General features: G+C 55.4%; 1 protein-coding gene and 1 long non-coding RNA gene across 3 annotated transcripts; one reads left to right on the top strand and one right to left on the bottom strand.

The window, feature by feature from the left end:
- Positions 1-302: 302 nt before the first annotated feature.
- On the bottom strand, positions 303-2,416 carry LOC118677498. The gene is made up of 2 exons (XR_004974406.1): positions 1,400-2,416; positions 303-745 (listed from the first exon to the last, which is right to left on the bottom strand). It is a non-coding gene; the product is annotated as an uncharacterized LOC118677498 (long non-coding RNA).
- Positions 2,417-2,666: 250 nt separating this feature from the next.
- On the top strand, positions 2,667-20,422 carry ETS2 (ETS proto-oncogene 2, transcription factor). Of its 2 annotated transcripts, none has more exons than XM_036352642.1 (10): positions 2,667-2,799; positions 6,890-6,961; positions 9,458-9,569; positions 10,646-10,765; positions 11,107-11,307; positions 12,992-13,075; positions 14,032-14,244; positions 15,146-15,406; positions 17,337-17,455; positions 18,322-18,537. In XM_036352642.1, the coding sequence occupies exons 2-10, from the start codon at positions 6,890-6,892 to the stop codon at positions 18,535-18,537; spliced, it is 1,398 nt and encodes a 465-aa protein (XP_036208535.1). In that variant the 5' UTR covers positions 2,667-2,799. The 2 variants fall into 2 exon arrangements, with proteins under 2 accessions (XP_036208535.1, XP_036208534.1); XM_036352641.1 differs by lacking the exon at positions 2,667-2,799 and adding an exon at positions 4,415-4,552 and having other exon boundaries at positions 18,322-20,422.
- Positions 20,423-21,384: the final 962 nt, after the last annotated feature.

Below are 21,384 nucleotides of genomic sequence, written 5' to 3'. Positions count from 1 at the left end.
TTCCCCAAAGGGTCTCTTTCATAAGATGCTCCCAGAGGAGAGCGTGGAAAAAGAAACGTAATAGCTAGATCATTTTGAGCCTCTCTACCATGTGCTCAACACTGATACATTCTTGACCTACTTGGTTCTGTGCCCAGTGTCCATTCCAGCCTGATGATGTAGGTTCCAGAATCATCTTTTCTTCCCTTGCAGGCGGCGCCCATGGCACTGGGTCTTAGACCCATAGGGTCAGACTGGACTTGGGTTCAGCAACCTCGGTACTTGGGTTCTGTCTGGGAAAGAATTCAGAGCCAAGACTCAACTAGAAGAGAATATTTATTTCTAAAGTCACAGAGGTAGAGGAAGTCATTCGTAGAAGAGACGGGCTGAGGAAAGGAGTTATGAGGTAGAGGAAGAGCCCTGGAAGCTTGGGAGTGAGGAAGGTAATGATAATGGTAACAAGCCTGGGGGGGGGGGGGGCGGTGTCTGGGGAGGGAACAGGAACAGGAAAAGGGAAAGGTTCTGGCAGCTCCCAGGAGGGAGAGCAAGCACACTGGGTCCTCAGTCCTAGGGCTTTAAGGGTGGAGATTTGAGGGGAGGTCCCAGGAGCTCCTAATGGAATATTCAGCAGCTTTCCAGGTGTGTCCTTTCAGAGCTGATTGACCAGGCGGCTGGCACCAGGGCAGGGGGTCCTTCCTCAATGCAGCTGGTCCTGAGGCAGCCATGGGGTCGCTGGTCTGGTTTTGCTGCTTTTCTGGGCCTGGAGCTGACATACAACCGAGGCCGAGATGTTATCTCTAGGGAGGAAAGGTCAGGGGTCCAAACTGCATGACTATCCCTACGCTAGGGGAGGAAAGGTCACCCTGGGGGTGAGGTCCCACCCTTTGCTGGGCACCCAGGGCTTTTCGCCCTGGTGACCCACTGTCCCCAGCCCTGTCCTTGCTCTGCTCCTGTCTGTCCGACTGCTTAGCACACGTCTACGGAGGAGAGGAGCCCAAGGTTTAACCACTTAGAGCAGAGGAAAATTGCTTGTCAGGAAGGGATTGCCTGGAAGTCGCCATGCTCCTTTCTTTTGACGTCTTTCTGCTCAGATATGTTGGAAATGGCCCAGGGGGAGCAAAGTGCCCCCCTGTCCCCCCCCCCCCCCCCCCCGGCTGCACCAGAGCCTCAAGGAGAAACCGTGCCTTCCCAAAGTCCCTGGACCTCAGTGACTCAGCCCTGAGCAGGTGGACAGGCAGTCTCATTAGGCAACTGAACTTGACCCCATGGTTGGGTGACACTACCCAGCTTCTCAGACACTACTAAGGGCTGTGGGGGGTCCCCCCTATTAGCTAAAACCGCAGCCCAGAGGAGTCAGTATTTTCTGCTACCGTTACAAAATAAAAAGTATCATACTCTCCGTGTCTCCATGGTAACTCACGGTGGATCTGTATTCCATTGGTGAAACTCTTCTTGACCTATCATCTGTGGTTGCTGATGGGGCCTGAATATACACTGAGAAGCCACCAGGATGAATTCAGTATCCCCTCTGCACCTGGTTGTTTCAGCCGTGTAGACCCTGTCGCTGGCCCATGCAGTGATGATACCTGGAGACCCTCAGGTACCTGGAAACGTTAAGGCACCGGTAGTATCTCAATTATCCCAATAACTCCGGATGTAGGGTTGCCATGGAAACCGGGAACCTTGGTAACAGAGAAGTGAGGCCGTTCCTCTCCCTTCACAGCACTGGGTCCCTGAGATGCATCGATGTTAAGTCCCATGGCCTAGCCTAGGCTGGGCTGTTTTATTTTATATCCAGCTAATCGCCCTCCAAAATATTGAGAATCTTGACATGAATTTGCATAGGAAATGCACACATTTCTAGCCACCGACTCAAGTATTTTCTGCTAAAAATGGGAACTGATGGTTTTGACCATGAGCGGGAGTTGTACGTCTTACGACGGGGCAAGTTATTTACGGCCCCCCCGCCGCCCCCTCACCCTCCCTGTTTAAGTGGGAACAATGGTGCAGCGGAGAACTGCCCTGCGCATTAGCCCAGAGACGCTCACGTTGGTCACGATTAAGGCGCCGCTCGCCTCTAGGGGGCGCCGCTGGCACGGAGGCGACCGGGCTTCCGGGAGCCGGGCGGACTCAGCGACCCAGCCAAGGGTCCGCTCATCATGTCATTTAGAGTCTTTTCAGGATAAGAATGATCAGAAACAAAAAGTCTACTTAGAGGCCCAAGAATGGGGCCCTTTATTAACCAAGTCCTGCGGCCGCTCGGTCCGCTGGCCCCGGCCGAATGGGAGCGGCGCGTTTGATGTCAAATCCTCGGGCCAAGGGGAGGAAGCCCAGGGGAGACTCCGCGCCCCGCTCCCGGGAGCACCACCCGGCTCAGCGCAGCGGGGACAGCGCCCGGCGACAGCGGGTGCCGGCGAGGTCCAGCCAGACACCCCGACTCCGTCCCACCCCGCCCCCGCCCCCCTCCCCTCCCTCCCCTCTCCTCTTTCTCCGCCCCTCGGCCCCGCCCTCCCCTCTCTTTGCCCCTCCTCCCCTCCCCCTGTCCCTCCTCCTCCCCGCCTGGATCCTGAAGAGCTGGCCGCGAAGGGGCCGGGCCGGTTACTTCCTCCAGCGGCGGTGCGGGTCGCGGTGTAGCCCAGCCCCGAGCGCCCGGAGCCGCCCGCTCGCCCGCTCGCCCGCTCGCCCGCCTTCGCCCGGCCTCCCGGAGCGCCCCCCGCCCCCCGCGCCCCGGCCGCGATCTTCCCCGCCGCGCGCTCACCCAGGAGCCCGGGCCTCGAGGAGCTGCCGCCGACCGCGCGCCGGCCCTGCCCAAGCGGCGCCGTAAGAGCGGGGTCCGGGCGGGCGGGCGCGGGTTGGGGGGTACGTGCAGAGCGCCCGCCGGCTCCTCTCCCGGGGGATTCGGACCCCGGGCCCGGGAGCCGGCAGCGACGGGTCGGGACGCCGGGGTCCAGGCGGGGTGGCGGCGACTCCTAGGACCGGGCGCCGCGCGTCTGGGTTCCGTGCCTCTCCGGGCTCGTGTTGCGGGGCCGGGTGGTCGGGGGGGCTTTGGGGGCGGCCGAGACGCGGGGCCCGGGACAGGGTGCGGGGTGGGCCCGATCGTGACTCGCGGAGCTGGTGCGAACTTGGGCCGCGGCCCGGGGGTGGCCGAGCCGGCTGGGGCGGGAGTGCGCGCCGGCTTGTCTCGCTTGCTTTTGTTTTTAAAGGGAACCGGGGGCCTACTGGGGGGGGGGTCCTTCCAGGGGACGCCCGGCCGATCTGATTCCGCGAAGGGGCTGGAGGGACTCGGGAGAGGGGGCCCGAGGGCCCCGGCGCGCCCGCGTTTGCGGGGGACTTACTGGAGCGCGCCGGACCCGGCGGATCTGGGGCGCCCGCCTCCTGAAACACCTGGAGGCTGCGGCTCCCGGGAAACGCAGAGCCGGGGTCACCTGCTCGGTCCCGGCCGGGGCCCGGCCCGGACGGCCGGCGAGGGAGGCGCGGGGAAGCAGAGCCGGGGCGGCCCGCGCGTCCGGCCTGGAGGGCAAGACCCCCTGAGGGCGCCCGGGCGTGGATGGGGCCCCTCGGCCCTGCGAGGCGAGCGCCGAGAGCTGTGGGAAGTGGGGACATGGGTGCGCAGGGCTGTCTTTATTTTCTCCCTGTTGAAGTCTTTTTAATGCAGGTATCAGCGAGCGCTTGTGCATTTGAGGGTTGTTTTGTGTGTTTGTTTTTTAAGCATAAGGCACTTTTTATATTGGCCTGTATTCAGTTTCAAGGTAGCCTGAAGTAGTGGACGCGCTCCTTATTAGAAAGTGAAGCAGTGAGCAGTCCCCTTGGAGATAAGGGTAATTTATTGTCATTCACCACTAAGAGATTATATGTGTTCCGGACAATGGCAGCGCCTGTGCGCCATCTGCCTGCCCACACCGCCACCCATCAGGCAGATAAATCTCCAAGTTAAGGTTTATTAAAATTCTGAGTAATATCATAGTACAGTAAATGCTAGCACCGTGGGTCCTGCAGGGAATAGCAAACACTCATCGTTGGGATTAGTCATTCCTCTCACTAAAGTGATAACTTTCAAAGGAAAAAGCACACCAACCTTCAAAAAGTACATTGTGGGGGGGGGGGTGCTCCTTTCTTTTTCTTTACAAATTTGCCCGAATACAAACCTGTGGTCTAATCTCACATAAGTGATCGCTTGTTCCAAGAAGGGTACGGTTGTCAGGCAAGTTCTGCTTGTTTTAAAAATTTAACCATCCTCAGCACTTACATTTCTGCCTCTTTTTCCCCTTTTCTCCCTCCCTCCCTCCCTTCTCTCTCTCTCTCCCTCCCTCTCTCTCTCTCTCTCTCTCTCTCTCTCTCTCTCTCTCTCCCCCCTCCCCCCAGCAGCGATCCAAAGGGCAACACCAAAGGGACCCACACTTGAAATTGATTTATATGGAAAGGACTTGTGGCCTGTCTGCCACCTTAAGGAGCCATGTTGAGTAAAAGAAGTGAACTTAAATTTGATTAGTTCTGTGTCTGCCTGAATCCACTTTGATTCTGCATGGTTCTTACAAAACAAATTAAAAGCTGGACAACAAAAGAATTCTGTTCTGTAAGGAGTAATTACAGCTCTTCATGTGGGCGGGGTAGACTGCCTTTTCCCCCAAGTATTTGTACACAAAAACCCCCGCCCGGCTTTCCATCGCCCCTTCCACATCCATTCTCTGTCCGTCTCAGTGAAGGTGGGAACTTATTCTCCATTTTCCAAGTCACCGAGCCTCTGCGAACCGGCCGCGGAAAAGGAGTCGGCCTGGGTGGGTCATCGGCAGATGGGTCTTCTGCTTGAGGCTTGTGTCTGTATCAACAGGTTAACTTTCAGATCAATGACAGAAAGCTCTGAATTAAGGAGCCTTTCACCTTAAAGAGTAGCACGCAGGGGCCGGGTCTCACAACGTCTGTGTGCTGTCCGGCCTGTAGGACGTGGTGGGTTACCCTGGCACATGGGGGCGCCCAGGACTGAGGGCCACTCTCCGCTGCCATGGGGTCCGCACTGCGCCCCTGAGGAGCCCCCACCGGAGCTGTGTGATCCTGGGCACGTTCCCGGAGGTCTCTGGGCCGCACTGTGTCACAGCCACCCTCAGCGTCGGCAGGCCCAGCCCTGAGCGAGGAGGAGCCTTGTCAGTGCAGCCACCGTCGCATGAATATTGATGCCTGAGTGCATGTGGGTGACACGGCTCACCAAGTGGAGGTTGAGCAAATGTGGCCGCGTTGGATCCAGGACAGCCCCTCCCCACCCCGGCCCTCCCCCCACAGCACTATTATTATTCCCAGGGCTCCAGGCTCCTCTGGCCCCCCAGGATAATTACTGCCCCCCCCCATAATTACCGGCACTTGGAGGGTTTAACAGCCCTGGGCAGTGCCTCTGGCCTCCCCTGAAGCAGACACTCACCTCCCACGCTGCCTTTCCAGCCAGGACAGGGGTGTGTGTGTGTGTGTGTGTGTGTTTTGAGTCGTTGGGAGGTCTGGTTTAGCTATAACATTGGTCATAAAGAAAAAACAAGAAAGCACAAAAAAACCAATTAGGGGGAAATATGCTATTTGCCACCTCCAGTAAGTGCTATCAGTTGCGCAATATTAAGCAATATTTTAATTACTCGAAGGTCTTAGTTGTAACAGGCGGGAACACCCCATGGAGATGGGGCGGGGCGGGCGGGTGCAATTAGCCAACCCCTAAAGCTGCCTGGTAAGCCTTCAGTTCCGCGGCCAGAAAGCCAGTAGGGTAAAGGTTACGATCAGCTATGCTAACCCAGCTTATTTGAAAATGAATTTTCATTTTCATTTCTCTGGGTTTTTTTCTCTAGCATCCTGGTGGCATTATCTATGTACCCTTCTCACTTACTAATATATAACCAACCAATTCCATTTTAGGGCCCCAAATAAGTTCTCGGCCTATCTCAGCACGGTTCCGTTGCAAGTCACATATGTAGCTATAAATGCGGTCATAGTCACGTTAAATATATAAAATAGGTGAAGTTAATTTCAGTAGATTTCCATTCACTGAGTATATGCAAGCTGTTACATACACATGCAGTAAACCTAACATTATTACTGAGAGGGTTTACTTTTTCCTGTGAGATCTTTGAAACCTGCATGTGTATTTTACATGCAGAGCGCATCTCAGGCCGGATCGGCCGGCCACATGTGGCCTGTGGCCACCACCCTGGGATCGCAGGTCTAGCATGAGCCCAGATGCTATCAGGGCAAGTAAGGCAGGTCTGCGCTTAGAATCTCCTCTGAGGGAGGGCACAGCTGGGCGACTCACGGAGCTAACGTGTTTGGAGCCGTGTATTTAACACGGGAGGATCTGGGACCCGGAGGATCTGGGGAGGAGGTGGGACCCTGAGAGAGGGTTTGGTCTGAAGCCACAGGTCTCCCTTTGATCTTCCTGGGCCAGAAATTCCTCCAATAAGAGGAAGGGGCCTTCTGGCCCCACCCAGCATGCTTTCCTGGAGCTGCCTGGGGGGTCACCCTTGAGGATCCCCAACCCTGAGGATCCCCCTCTTGCAGACAGGAGGTAGCCCTGGTCCCCTAGCATCCCTCTGGGTCCCCCTCAACCCCCCCCCCCCCCCAACAGCAGCCCCTCCTGTGGAGGGACACAGGCTGCCTTGGGCGGCCAGCCGGAAAGTGCCTTTATCGGTGTGCCTCATCTCTAAGTGGAATTCAGTGGGAATCGGCATTATTATTGAGCGACATAAATGGCATAGCCTTTGTGAGAAGGGCCTTTTAAATAAGAATCCCTGGCATTCGGTTCTGAACGATGTTACTGAATGATTTTACAGTTGTAGGATTGGACTGACGGGGAGTGGGGAGGGGGTCTGCAGCCAGCGAAGACTCCTTAAAAAAGGAGCACTTGCCTCTGACTATTCTCCTCTTCCTCTTTTTTTTAAAGATGAATGATTTTGGAATCAAGAACATGGACCAGGTGGCCCCTGTGTCTAACAGTTACAGAGGGACACTCAAGGTGAGTGAGCAAGTCTTACTAAAAGTTGGGTTTTTGCTTTTTTAATTTGGAAAGCTCAATCTCTAGAAGAAAAGAAAAAAAAAAAAAAACGATGGGTGGGGCCCCAGAAGACCCGTTCTAAGCCCCAGCTTTTCACTTACTGGCTGTGTGACTCTGGACCGTTTGCTGGACCTCTCTGGGCCTCAGTTTTCTAACCTGTAAAATGGGCGTCCTGATGCTTGCCCTACTTGTCCTCCAAGAGTGGAACCCGTTTGTTTTGTGGAAGGTGAGGCCCTGGTAGTTTGTTTCTGAGACTCTGACCCGCTGGATAAGCCTGTGGTTCTCCGTGGGACGGAGCTGGAGCTGGTTTCCCGGGACGAGGGGAAGGCTGCTTCCGACGTGGAGGGAGTGCTGCTTCCTTGAGGCCGCCGAGCCCACGGGACAGCCTGTATCTGTGAAGCCAGAAACAGATTAAGGATGAACGCCGCCTCTGCTGCCCACCAGGCACATTTCCTGGGCTTCTATCTTAATCCCTCTTGGGAACGTTCTGCGGCAGCACAGCGGGTAATTCCCTGCCGGCTTCTCCATCCGTGAGAGCGTGGCCGACGGTTGTTGGTTTTGTGAGTGAACGCATCTCGGGAGCAGTGGTCTTCGATGGCCCCCTCTGAGCTCAGGGTTTTGTACAGCTGCGTGTCTCTGGCAGGCCCCGTGTCGCTCTGTAGGTCGCCGGGAGGTTGTCTGTCTGTGGAACCCAAAGAGCCAACACGGGGCTCGGGCCTCTCTTGAGAATTACGGCGGCCATCCCTCCACTTCAGGCGGGCGCGCCTGGCCGGTGCGGTCAGACGTTTTCAGAGTGTGCGGACGTGGACAAGCTGTGATGGCACCAAGCTGCCGGGCACAGCCCCAGAGAAGAAACTTCCCTGTAAATTCAGAGACTTTGATGGTGTCCCTGCGACTCCTGGGTTTGGAGAAGCAGTCACCGGAGTTCATGTGTTGAAAGAGGCAGCGTGAACTTATGTTGTCTTTGAACTTCCTCGTTTTAAAAAAAAAGAACTTGCTGTCAGTGAAGCGAAGGCATTTCTTAGTCACCTGGGCAGAGCTCGTGGGGGGTTTAAAAGTCGATTGGCTATTTTACGCGCAGTTAGTCCCAAATGATAAAGTAGTTGGTTCATCTACTAGATCCATGGTCGGCAAACCGTGGCTCTTTGGCCCCTTGAGTGTGGCTCTTCCACAACATACCACGTGCAATTGAAACTTCATGGCCCATGCGCAGAAGTCGGTATTTTGTGGAAGAGCCAGTATTTTGTGGAAGAGCCACATTCAAGGGGCCAAAGAGCCACATGTGGCTCGCGAGCCGCAGTCTGCCGACCACTGTACTAGATGATGGGTTGTGCCCTCGATGTCTTGGGACATCTGTTGGACTTCACAGCCTTGGGTTTTGTGGGGACTGGGCTCCACTGAGTGTCTGGGGCCAGCTCCAACCTCTGCCCGCCCACTGGGGTAATGTGTCATCCATTGTTCTGCATTTCTAAAACGAAAGCACACGAACTGATTTTATTTGTAAATGTGTTACACATTTGCTTACTGATGACTCAACACGTGTCATCACATGACACGCAACATGGGAGTTCCAGCCCCTGTTGGAAAAGTAGACTCTTTCTTCACATTTTTTCCTTGGCTGGTTGGGCAATGATGAATCCAGGCCTTATCTGTTACTTATTAACGAGTCTTAATATGAAAGGCTGTTTCTTGGATACATCTGAGATGAGAGGGTCAGAAATGGACAGTGTGCAGTTTTCTCGGTGCCTCTCTCCCCTCCTTCCCGCTCCACTGTAGGGAGTTTAACTTTAAACCCCAGTCCTTTGGAATCTTTCCCCGTCGGGGAGTGTGGGGCAGGGAAGTTCTTTTTAACGCGCGTTACTTTGAGAACAGTGAACCTGCAGGAACTTTCGCATGTTTCATTCTTTTCTGCGCCGTTGAGATTGTTGAGGAAAAAAGCACCTCATGTCAGTGACAGTGTTTCATTGTAAACGTTTCAAAGTAAGTGCTTCCGCGGATCTTCATTGTTTGGTTTTCAGTGTTCAGTCCATCGTTTGCCTTTGGTTTTCACTGCGGGCCTTGCCAGGCTCGTTTCCCTTAGACATGGGGCCTGATGGCATTGCTCTCCGATGATGTCACAAAAGGCAGGTGCTGGAGCCGGTGGGCTCTGAGGCCCCACCCCGCACTGTTCTTCTGGGATCCTAGCGTTTCTGGGTGTCTTGTCTTCATTTATGAATTTCAGTGGCTGAGGCCCCTAGAAATAAACTCCCGGTCATTCTGCCTCTGTGTGAGGGGGATTAAATGACCTTTCAGTCACCTGGGCATCCAAGACGTCTGGGTACGGCGGGTCCACTCCAGGTGTGGCTTCACAATGGCCGGTTTGATCCGGGTGTGGGGTCCGATGACCCACGGACCGCGTTGAAAACAGGTAACTCAGTAAGTATTATATTTCCCGTTTTCTTCCTGTCCCTTCTGCAGCGCCAGCCGGCCTTCGACACCTTCGACGGGTCCCTGTTTGCCATTTTCCCCTCCCTGAATGAAAAGCAAGCGCTCCAAGAAGTGCCCACCGGCTTGGATTCCATCTCTCACGGTAACCTGCTGCCCAGACCAGCCGTCGTGCGCGATTGCCCAGAGTAACGCGGGGAAGGGAGAGGACAGCGGATGAGCCATGAGTATCCGTGTCTTAAGTGTCTGGCGTGAAAAGTCGGATGGAGGCTCTGGACCTGGGGCAGGGCCATTTTCCCTTTTGCTGAGTGTGGGGATTCTGGTGTCTTCCCTGCCAGACGCACCCCGGGGAGAGCAAATGTCCTGCCCTTGGCACACTGCAGGGGGCCCCCGGGGTTTCCACCAGGGGGGTGTCACTCCCGCGGCTTCCCGGGGCCACTCCAAAGCAGACCAGGCCACAGTCAAATGCAGCTCAGCTTTCCTTCTGGGTTCACAGTTAGACCCTCCCCTGGGGTTTGGGGCCACAGGTGGCTCTTGCTGGTCTTCCCCGTCTGCGCTGACTTCTATGCTCCTTCGGGTCACTGATTCTCTCTGGAGGACTGACCGGCATGTCAGCTGGTGCCTCTGCCGTGACTGGGATAGTTATTAGTTGGAGACATTCCAGGCGTGACGTTGTCACATGAAGTAGGTGCTAGAAAATTAATTAAAGCAGGTGCGCTTGCGTCAGCAGGCCGTCACGTGACAGTCATTTATCATTCTTGGAATTGCTGAGGGGATCCAGAGAAGGCTGTTTCTTAATAAAAGTGCAAAGTGTGCCAACGTCACGGGGCCTCTGCCTGTGGCTGGGTTTTCATGGAATCGACTTCCAAATTATGCCTTTACAAGCCCTTGAGCCTTTGGCCCCAAGATCATGCACTTTTCTTTGATTGTCTAAAAATAGTCAGATAGACATTTCATCTAGACATAAGCTGCTGTATGAAGCATTGGGTCATAAGATAAAACTTGAGTGGTTTTATTTGAATAAGTCAAGTGATGGGATGTATATTTTTTAATGTCAGTCCAAAAAAAGTTTGGGGGTCCTATGTATACTCTTTTAAGGAAATGATGTCAAAATGGTTTGAGATCAAAATGGTTCTTTTCTAAAAACTACGATTCCTCCCCTAAATTCTCCTCCGCGGCCGCCAGCTTGAAATGCTAATGTCCGCCCTGGTTTCTCCCTAGACTCGGCCAGCTGTGAGCTGCCCCTGCTGACGCCCTGCAGCAAGGCCGTGATGAGTCAGGCCTTGAAAGCTACCTTCAGCGGCTTCACGAAGGAGCAGCGCCGGCTGGGCATTCCCAAGAGTAAGTGCGTCTGCGGAGCTGCCGTCGGGGTCTGCGCCCTGCGGGCGGGCGGGCGGGCGGGCGAGCCGGACTGCCGGGGCGCAAGACGGGTTGTATTTTGAGCTCGTGTGTGAGGCGGCTCCCAAAGGCTGGCAGAGACACGGGGAGGCCGCGCCGGTTTTTACTTCAGCCCCGTCAGCGGGACACCGTTGTCCGTGTCTTAGAGTTCACCCGGGGGTCTCGCTCACGTCGCTGGTCTTGGGTGCCCGCGTGGACGCGGTGGGAAAATCAGGAGCCATTTCTCTGGTCTCACTGCCTCCTTCCACTCCCCCCTCTGAGTTCCGTCTTCCTCTCCGTTTTAGACCCCTGGCTGTGGACGGAGCAGCAGGTGTGCCAGTGGCTGCTCTGGGCCACCAACGAGTTCAGCCTGGTGAACGTGAACCTACAGAGGTTCGGCATGAACGGCCAGGTGTTGTGCAACCTGGGCAAGGAGCGTTTCCTGGAGCTGGCGCCGGACTTCGTGGGCGACATTCTCTGGGAGCATCTGGAGCAGATGATCAAAGGTACCAGCGTGGGAGGGGAGAGCGTGCAGCCAAGGTCAGAGTTTCTAATGGGGTCGGTGGCCTGAAAATGCCACTGGAGTGAGTCACACGTGCAGTGACTATAGGTCTGAATCCACGTAAGTGTGTGTGTGTGGCATCGAGCAGAGCCCCAAGGCCATAGCCTTAGTCACTGACCTGTTCGCGGGCGCTAGGCGGCATTGGTGAGGGAGGACGTGTTGTCGCAGACGCAGAGGCCACAGACGTTCCCCCTGTGGGGTGGCTCCCCTTACAGAACCGAAGCAAGTAGCTCAGCCCCCACGACCGGGACCTTTACTCAGACAAGCCCCGTGGATTTTACCGGGAATTCCCCCCAAGTCCAAATGGATTCCAACAAAGAATTTTTTTGGTTTTATTATTTTCAAACAAACATGGAAGTGATGATCTATATCTCCATGCTGATTTGTTCTATAAAAACTGGCCACTCAGCCAAGAACTGTCATCCAATAGAGAGAAAGTCCTGATTCAGACCTTGCGACCAGTGTTAAAAGTACCTTGAGTTAAAAAAGAAAGACATCGTAGCAAGGGCTCCCTTCAGTGAAAACTTGAAGAAAACCAGCCCCTTTGTAGAGTTCGGGGAACTAGTCCTGGTTTAAATGAACGCCGTCAGAGACGTGGCACCTCACGGAGACCATGGGAGTCCAGCCCTTGTTGGTGTGGCCCCTGAGGCCAGGGAGCCTGACCCGACATCCCCCTGACCTTGGACAAGACAGGCCTGGCAAGGTTCTGGGGAGGGTCTGTAGGTTGGCAAGTTGGGCCTGTCTTGCCACTACTCGGTGTGAGGCTGTGGGTCTGGGTTTATGGGTGTGTGGGTGTGTGTGTGGTTACGTGTGTTTGCAGGGAGTAGGCATACAGAACCGCAAACCTTTCCCTTTCAAAGTTCACGGGCATGTGTGTCCCCACGTGGCCCTCTCTGTGTAGCTGCTCACCGCACCCTGGGGAGCTTCCAGGGTCTCAGCCGACGGCCACTGCCTCTCGGAGGCAGGGACGGAGCCTGGCCCTCCTCACCTGCCCCATCCCCAGCCTCGGGTGCCGGGGGCACCTCACCGATATCGCCCTGCTCATTGACACACCCTCCAGGTCTTTCAGACTGTGCGGTGGGAAACTTAACTTTGCCCAGACGGCATTCGTGTTGGGACACTCACTCTACTTACTAAAAAGTGAGCTGCCGCCTGGAGTTTGTAAAAGGCGTCATGGCTTGGGACACCGTCAGGTTAAATGTGAACCACTAAATGCGTTGACTTATCCTGAAATGACCCAATAGCGGTAATTTAGAAAGTCGTTTTTTTTTCTTGTGTTGTTTTGTGTGTTTTTTTAATCTTCACCTGAGGATATTTTTTCCATTGATTTTTTTAAAGAGAATGGAAGGAAGGGAGGGAATTGGGGAGCGAGAGAGAGGGAGAGAGAGAAAGAGAGAGAGAGGGAGAGAGAGAGAAACGTTGATGTGTGAGAGACACATTGATTGGTTGCCCCGACCGGGGCTGAGGATTGAATCTACCACCCGCACGTGTGCCCTGGAGCAGGAATTGAACCCACAACCCTTCTGTGCCCTGGCTGGTGCTCTAATCACTGAACAGCAGTGGCCAGGCTGCTCGTGTCGTTTTAACCTCCATTTGCAATCTTGTCTCGCCTGTGTCTGTTCTTCCAGAGAACCAAGAAAAGGCAGAAGATCAGTATGAAGAAAATTCTCACCTCAACTCAGTTCCCCATTGGATCAACAGCAATTCATTAGGTCAGTCTGGATTCTGCCCTTCAGGTCCTGAAGTCCTCCTGTTAGTTCATGGACGGTCCAAACTGTCTAGACCTGCGCTGGCCCATTTGGTGGCCACGTGGCTCTCGAGCTGCTGGGCGCTTGCAGTGGGGCTGGCCCACACGGAGATGTGTGATAGGAGTGTAGTGCCCACAAGATCTGTGAGCCTTAGTAAGAAACAGAACGTAAAATATCTCCTCCTACTTTTAAAGATATCGATTACCCGTTGAACTGATCATTGATATCCTTAGGCTCAAGTATAATTTTTAAAGTTCTCATGTTCCCTTTGGTTTCTTTTGTGTTTTGTTTTTTCCTTGTTTAACGTGGCTACCAGAAAACGTATCATTGCCTGGTGGCCGCCTGGTCCAGGCCACGCACAGAGCGGGGGGCAGGATGCAGGTAGAAGGTTGCGGGGGTCCCATCTAGTACAAGAGAGGAGAGGTGGCTGGGCCGGCGCAGGGAGTGTGTGGGAAGTGATACCAAATTTGCTCGGAACTTGGGAGCTGAAAGAGGAGTTGGGGAATTCCGGTTCTCCCTCTGGGCGCTGACACCGTGAGTGTAGGTGACAGCCGGGGACAGACAGGACTGGAGACGCCCCTTAGGAGTCACATAGCGGGGGGGTGTCACTTAGTCTGAGCCTTAGGGTCCTTGGAAGTTAAAAGCCAGTGACCCTTGTCGTCCTGCGGGTCACGGAAAGCACTTGTTGGACGAGAGCCACCGAAACATTAATGCTGAGGCTGGCGCCCAGGGCCCAGAGGCAGCGGGTGTTTCGGAAAAGGGCCAGTAAGCCTGCCCATCAAAGCCCATGTCCACGGAGGGCTTGCAGAGGCCGGGCCTGCAGAACTGCTCGTGTGCGGTTGGCTGGAGGGGTGGAGGGTCTCTGATGATCACAGACTGTCTGTCGCCTAATAGCTCCGCCGTCAATGGTTCTGTTGCAGGCTTTGGCATGGAGCAGGCGCCGTACGGAATGCAGACGCAGAGCTACCCCAAAGGCAGTCTTCTGGACAGCATGTGCCCGCCCGGCGCCCTCAGTTCCGAGCAGGAGTTTCCGATGTTCCCCAAGGCCCAGCTCAGCACGGTCGGCATGGGCTACTGCTCTGTCAGGCAGGATTTCGCCGGCAGCACCTTGAACCTGATCGCCGGCGGTTCCGGTAAGGAGCTTCCACGCGTCCCTTGGAGCAGGCTGTGGTTGGACTGGGGGAGCCGGGGTCAGACGGCCACCCGAGCTGCTGCACCGGTGTCCTGGGCTCCTTAGGCCCTTCTCACAGGCCATTCCCCCCGCAAGCACCCTCCTGGCCTGTTTCGGGCTGTGGTCTGGGCCCGGAGGGTGATGCACCAACAACACATAGTCCTGCTGTTGGAAGTAGATTCCTCCACCCAGTGGGATATTTTGGGAGACAGTGTAGGAACGGAACAGATTTCTTTTTATGGAGATGTGTACACACCGTGCACAGATCTCAGGCTATCCAACTGGCTGAATTTTTACATGTGCACACCTGTGTAACAGCCACCCAGGGGGAGATAGGTTTCCAGCATCCCAGGAGGCCCTCATACCCTTTCCCAACCGTCAGTAGCATCCCCACCCCAAGAGGAAACTATTGATTGTCCTTTTGTCATCATAGTTTTTCCTGTTCTTGACCTTGATATAAATAGAATCACCCTTTTTCCTTTTTTGGGTTTGTGTGTGTGTGTGTGTGTGTGTGTGTGTGTCTTTTACTCATCATTGTGCCTGAGGTCCATCTATGTTGTTGGGTGTAGCCATCCCTTGTCCTTTTTCACCGCTGTATAGTACTCCACCCTGTGCGGCTACATGTAGTCTATTGATTCTGTTGTTGAAGGAGGTGCAGTTGTGTGGGACACTTACCAGGAACCAGCCCTCCGTTTAAGAGCCTCCTGGAGTCTGGCTGGTTATACACCGCAGGGGACACGTTGAAGGGGGGTGGTTGGCAGCAACGCTGCCAGTGAGTCCAAGACAACCTGCAGCTATGTATTAGCTGTGGGGCCGGGCATGTCCCCGTCCGGAGGAGTCAGTGTGGCTGCTTCTCTCTCCAGGGAAGCCCGGGGGCCGCGACTCCCCCGAGCAGGGCGGGGACAGCTTCGAGGGCTCGGACTCGCTGCTGCAGTCCTGGAACAGCCAGTCGTCGCTGCTGGAGCAGCGGGTGCCCTCCTTCGAGAGCTGCGAGGACGACGGCAGCCAGGCCCTGGGCCTCAGCAAGCCCACCATGTCCTTCAAGGACTACATCCAGGAGCGGAGCGACCCGGCCGAGCAGGGCAAACCGGTCATTCCTGCGGCCGTGCTGGCCGGCTTCACAGGTGAGTGTGCGGCTCTGGGTGTCCGTCCCCTCCCTGTGCCCGCCCGGCTCAGCCGTGTTTGTTTATCAAGGGTGGTTCTGGTCTGAGCACATTGTGTCTGCACCCCGCATTTGACCCGGGAGTGGCGGGGTAACCCTGCATCCAGACCCCTGGTCGCTGAGCCACATCTCAGCTGTGTCTCTGAGTTCTGCAATGGCCAGCTGCTCGGTGGTGTGCATGGAAGGGCACACAGCTCCCTCGGCCTTCCCAGGGAGGAGGAGGAGGAGGAGGAGGAGGAGGAGGAGGAGGAGGAGGAGGGGGAGGAGGAGGAGGAGGAGGAGGAGGAGGGCCAAGGCACTGGGCCTTGGAGGCTTCAGCTCTGACTCACCCACTCCAGGAATTTCAAAGAATGTAAACTGGTTCGGGAGGGGCAGCCAGCCGGCCTCAAATAACACAGGCCTGTTTACCTTTTCTTGCTCCTAAAACCCCTCTTATTTTTAAGGTTTGGGCAAGAGCTATTCTAGGCAGGGGACAAATATTAAAGCTGTTTTTGGAACTAGATTATTTCCAGCATTTTAGCGAAAATACCGGGATTTTTTTTTTTATTTATTTAATTGCTTCATGTGTCCTTAAATGAGCTTTCCCCCCTGTACTTTGACTATATATATAGAGCCCCTGGGGATTTAAATAGTACCTACTACGAACCCTGATGGGTTAAAATAAGGCTGTGCAGGCATCCGCAGCTTCTTCCTGTCACCTGAAACAGCAGCCACGGACACGTGTGGCAGGGCCTGCGGGGGGAGGGAGAGGCTGCAGTGTTCATCCCTGGGGGTCGGGGCCTGATGAAGTAACACCCGGGGGTCAGGCCTGGAGTGGGTGTTTTCCATTCTAGTGTTGCTTACCTGCTCCGTGGGGTTCGCAAGCGTGTTGTCGGGAGTCGTTAGGCCGGCCCAGCGTGGGCGGGTATTAACCCATTTTACAGATGGGGAAACGCGCTCGGTGACGCAGCTCCCTGGGCACACAGGCAGCCAGTCCCGTGGGTTCCAGCAGCCACGCCTTGCTGCCGATGGCCTCTGCGTCTTGGGGAACAGCTCCCGGGTGGGCGTGTGAGCGGGCAGGGCCCCTGGCCTCTGAGCACGTCTTGGTCCTCGTCTGTAGACGGTGCGGCCGAGCCGCTTCTCCACAAGGTGGTGGTTGTAAATACTGGCCTTTGAGAAAGGGCCCTGCGCAGAGCGAAGGCGGCGGCTCACGGAGGCGGTGAGGCCGTGGAGGCCACTCCCAGTGCTCGAGTGGCTCTTGAGGAAACTGAGTCTTGGTTTAAGCAATTGGGCCACCGTCACGTGGCCAGAAGCCACAGCACAGGATTCCACAAACACCACGTGGTCCTCTGGTTCTCTGCCCCGTCACCCGCCTGGCCCAGCCCAGCTCGTATAGAAACAAGCGCTGAAAGTGGTGACGCCAGGAAGAACAGGGTTTGGAATTTTGATGCCAAGAGTCAGTGGCCCTGAATTTTTCCCCCGAAAGACCAAACCCAGGCACCCGGGGCCAGAGACCTCTTTTTCTGGCGTAGGGATTCTACTTGGGGTCCAGCCTCATCCCACTGGCATTCGGGACTGTCCTGGCCACCTGGAGTGGCACCATCACGTCGGCACCCAGGATCCGGCTCATGTTCCACAGCCTGTCTGTTTCATTGGGACAGCTGGAGTCTTGCTGTGTTTTAAATCTGTAAAAACCCATAGCTGGCTTGGCCAGTGTGGCTCAGGGGTTGAACATCGACCCTGGAACCAAGACGTCCCCGGTTTGGTTCCCTGTCAGGGCACATGCCCGGGTTTTGGCCTCGATCCCCAGTAGGGGGTGTGTAGGAGGCAGCCGGTCCATGTTTCTCTCTCATCAGTGTTTCTGCCTCTTTCCCTCTAAAATCAATACAAACCTGTGACTGCCCTCTCCCCAGGAAGCGGACCCATCCAGCTGTGGCAGTTTCTCCTGGAGTTGCTCTCCGATAAATCCTGCCAGTCGTTCATCAGCTGGACCGGCGACGGATGGGAGTTCAAGCTCGCTGACCCCGATGAGGTATGGCCAGAGCCCGGGGATCGGTCTTGGGCTCCCAACCCTGCTCTCACCCCTTTGGGTTCACAAACTCAGCTCCCTGGGCACAAGGGTCCGGGTACGCAGGCTAGCTCTCCTGGTAGGCCCGACACGGGAGTGTGTCCGGCTCCGCTGACCGTCTTGCTCTATCATTGAATATAGAGGCGCAAGCAGTAAACTGGGGCTCTCTCCTGGCCGTGTGAAAATGCCTTGGGAAAGTTGCTTGTTCCTGTTGGGGGGAGGGAGCCTCGTACCCCTACATGTGCACACTGACTGGGCTTCTGTGCCCCCCAGCTGAGCTGGGCAGAGCCACCCCAGCCGTGTCAGGAGGAGAGAGCCGAGGGCAGGTCCAGCCCCTGCCCGTTGGGGGCAGCATTAGGGAAGCCCTGGGTCTGACTGGTAGCCCTGTCACCTCCCCCCCCCCCCCCCCCCCCCCCCGGGAAGCAGAAGCGTTGAGGATCGCTGATGTCACCCAGCTCAGAACCCCACTCAGCCTCTGGTGATGGGAATAAAACAGGAGGCAGGGCGGTGAACACAGCTTGTCCGTTGCCTCAGGACCCCCAGCTCGGAACCCTTGGTTTCTGGAAGGCTGTGCTGAGTGAGAGGCTGCAGGAGCCCTGTGCCCGGCGGCACTGTGGGTGGGGGTGCCACACTCCCCTCTGCCCCTCCCCTCGCCCTCGGAGAGCCAGCTGAGGGGCACAGCCCCGGTTCGCGTCCTAAGGCAGATGGGACCTTAGGGGTCCTTTAGCGGCCAAGTTCCCCCAGTGAGCACGCGGCAGCGTCCTTTCGTCATCGGGGCAGTTGCCGATGGAATGGAATTGAGCTCCTCTCCCCCCGTGTCTCCCCCGCAGGTGGCCCGCCGCTGGGGCAAGCGGAAGAACAAGCCCAAGATGAACTACGAGAAGCTGAGCCGGGGCTTGCGCTATTACTACGACAAGAACATCATCCACAAGACGTCGGGCAAGCGCTATGTGTACCGCTTTGTGTGCGACCTGCAGAACCTGCTGGGGTTCACGCCCGAGGAACTGCACGCCATCCTGGGCGTCCAGCCGGACACGGAGGACTGAGGCGGGGGACTGCCGCGGGGCCACCCTGACCGACTGCCCGGGCCCGGCCAGGCCGCTCCCACACTCCAGGAACGTCGCCGAGAGCAGCGGCCTCATTTACCCGAACCTGCAGCTCTTCGCCCCAAGCGGCGCGGCCGGTCGCTTCCGAAGCCGGGAAACCGCTATTTAGGCTGCAGCCGCGTGGAATGGCCGAGGGGGCGCTCCGAGCGGCCGCGTGAGGCTGTGGACATCTCCGAGGAGCGATCCTGTCCGGACACGCACGTTTTTTTATTTTCTTTGGCCGTTTGCAACCGGCACCACGGACGCGAAAGCGGGAGGGGCGAGGAAACGATCGTGCCATTTCAGACGTTGGTTTGTATATAGGATTGTAATCTTATAATTGTTATCAGAATCCTCTAACAGTTCTATTTAACAGAAATTGTATATTGTAATTTAAAATAATTCTATGACTATGTGAAATAAGAATGCAACGTGTATTCCATTTTTCAAGAGCGCCTACGGCATTTTGCAAACCGTGAACCTGCCCCGGGCAGGCTAAGAGGATTTGTAAAACGTGTTTTATTTGCATTTACTGTGCCTACAGGCGAAAGTCTAAGAGGGGTCATCCCTGTTTTTTTGTGTGTGTGTTTTTGCTTTGCCTGGGCTGTTAGCTGGCAAGGACTTTGTTCATTTGGGAATTTTTATAAGAAACTTAATGTTATTATCTGGGGGCGCCTCCAGCCTCTGGCTTCTCCTTTTGATTGTAATGTCAACCTATAAAGCAGTATTTTTCTTGACAGACGGCATATGTTTCCCATTCCTACGCATGCCTTTAAGCCAGTTGATACACAAAACTTACTTCCTAGTTCATGTGTGTTTCTCCTGCAGCTAACCCTCCTGACCAGCCATTCCACCCACGCCCCACTCCCAAGCCCCACGTGTCTCTGATGAAAATAAGAATACTATTTTTGGAAATATGCAACTCCTTTTCTGAGATCAGGAGGGATTTATGTAGCAGCTATTTTTACTGTAAAAGTATTTCACTGGAAAAAAAAAAAGTAATTTGTAAGAAAGCTTTATTTTTTATCTCGGCTCCATGTAAACGTGCTGTACGGAGCTGAGGGTGGGGGGAGGGGAACCTTTGTGAAACCTCGGACACGAATGGAGCGTGCGGGTCCCATCCTTGTTCACTGGCGAGTCTTGGGCTGTCGGTCTGGATACCATGCCGCTCCTTCCTGCTGGGCGGCCACGGCGACATCGTTTTGTTCTATTCTTACATTTTGGATGCAGAACGCCCAGGGCCTGAGCAAGGCGGGAGGGAAAGCGTGGGACTGTGTCACGTGGAGAAGACGTTTTGATGGCGATGGCGACTTTTCAGCCGCTTCTAAGGAGCACCTGGGCAGCGCATCTTCCTGGCCTTCGGACGTGACCCAGCCCGGGGGTTGCAGAGCCGGACAGGTGTCCCCAGAGCGTGAGAGGACACTGGGCCCGTCCCTGTGCCGAGACCGTGCGCTCGGCTAGAAGGACGCGCTGGGAAGGGCAGAGCCCCCTCCAGACCCGCACGAGACGGGCTCCAGCGTCTTCAAACACAGGATGTTTCTCAGGCGGGATCTGTTTATCGCTTGGACGTCTGTTTATACCATCGACAGACACGTGACGGGGGACACGTTGCTGCCAAAGCAAATGTTCGCCATCGGCTCGTCTTCTACGGGGTCGGAACACAGGAAATCAATATGGGACTGTTGTTTTCATCCACCACGTTGGCAGTTTCAGGCGGTCCCACCTAACAGTGGTGGGAACTGAAGTCCCTTAGAAGCCTCTGGCCTGGTGACGAACAGAACATAAGTATAAAGATTTTGTAATTTGGCTGTTTTCTTTCTCAAATAAAATATTTTGTTTATATAAACTCCGCGTTAGAGTCGTCCCTCTCTGTCCCCACCCCAGCAGGGAGGGCGGAGGGAGGAGGCGGCGCTCAGCCCCTGCTCACTCAGTACCCCCCCACCCCCCCGCCCCCAGCCTTGAGTCACAGCTCCATTTAAGGGATTTTACACGCGGCCACCACCTACTAAATCCTGACCAAGCTGGACCCAGCTGGGAGCCCTCCCTGCAGACATTCCCAAAGGAGTGTTCCTTAAAGTGAAAAGTGCATTTAAGAAGCACCTAGAATTGGAAGATTTGGGTTCCATCTTTGCCAGGGGGTTGGCAGGCACACAGAAGGGATTTGGGGATGTTCAAATTTAAGAACAGTAGGCTTTGAGGTTCAAGGACTTTTGTAACAGGTGGGATTGCTGGGGTGCCTTCACCGGGCAGGAGGGTGATGGTCCCGGGACACCTCCTCTCCAAGTCCTCGGGGCTCCTTTCCACTCTCCAGAATGAGTGAGAACGTCCAAAACCTGGGCGGATTCTATCGGAGGCGGCGGAGCCAGCTCACGGGGGCACGCACTGTCTCTTCCCGGGTCTGCGTCAGCCGGTCGTTTGAACTTGGTCGGATGAGAATATTTGCACCGTGAAATCAGCACACACTGCAGATGAGGGAGGGCGCCCCGGCCCAGGGCGCTGCGCGTTAAACATTGACCAGCATGCCACTGCTCATCCATGTCCACCGTATTAGAAGTTCATCCGCTTTAACGTAAAATAACATACTACATATTAACATTGTTATGAAAAATAACCATTTTTCTGAGAGTGGCGTTTTCCCTGCTTTCTGATCTCTCTGATGTCTGTTTTCATGGGAGAGGGCTGGTTTCTGACACTGCTGCCTTCGGTCTGTTGTGACACACTTTGAAGAAAATCAGGCCTCACGCAGATACGTCACTGGAAAAGGTTAGGGCGAGTAGTAACTTTCAGATCACGGTGGGTATTGTCTTC

This window comes from Myotis myotis, unplaced genomic scaffold, assembly GCF_014108235.1.
Source record: "Myotis myotis isolate mMyoMyo1 unplaced genomic scaffold, mMyoMyo1.p scaffold_m19_p_2, whole genome shotgun sequence".
Taxonomy (NCBI): domain Eukaryota; kingdom Metazoa; phylum Chordata; class Mammalia; order Chiroptera; family Vespertilionidae; genus Myotis; species Myotis myotis.
Note: the sequence above shows the minus strand (reverse complement) of the source record. Positions and strands in the feature narration are given on the sequence as shown.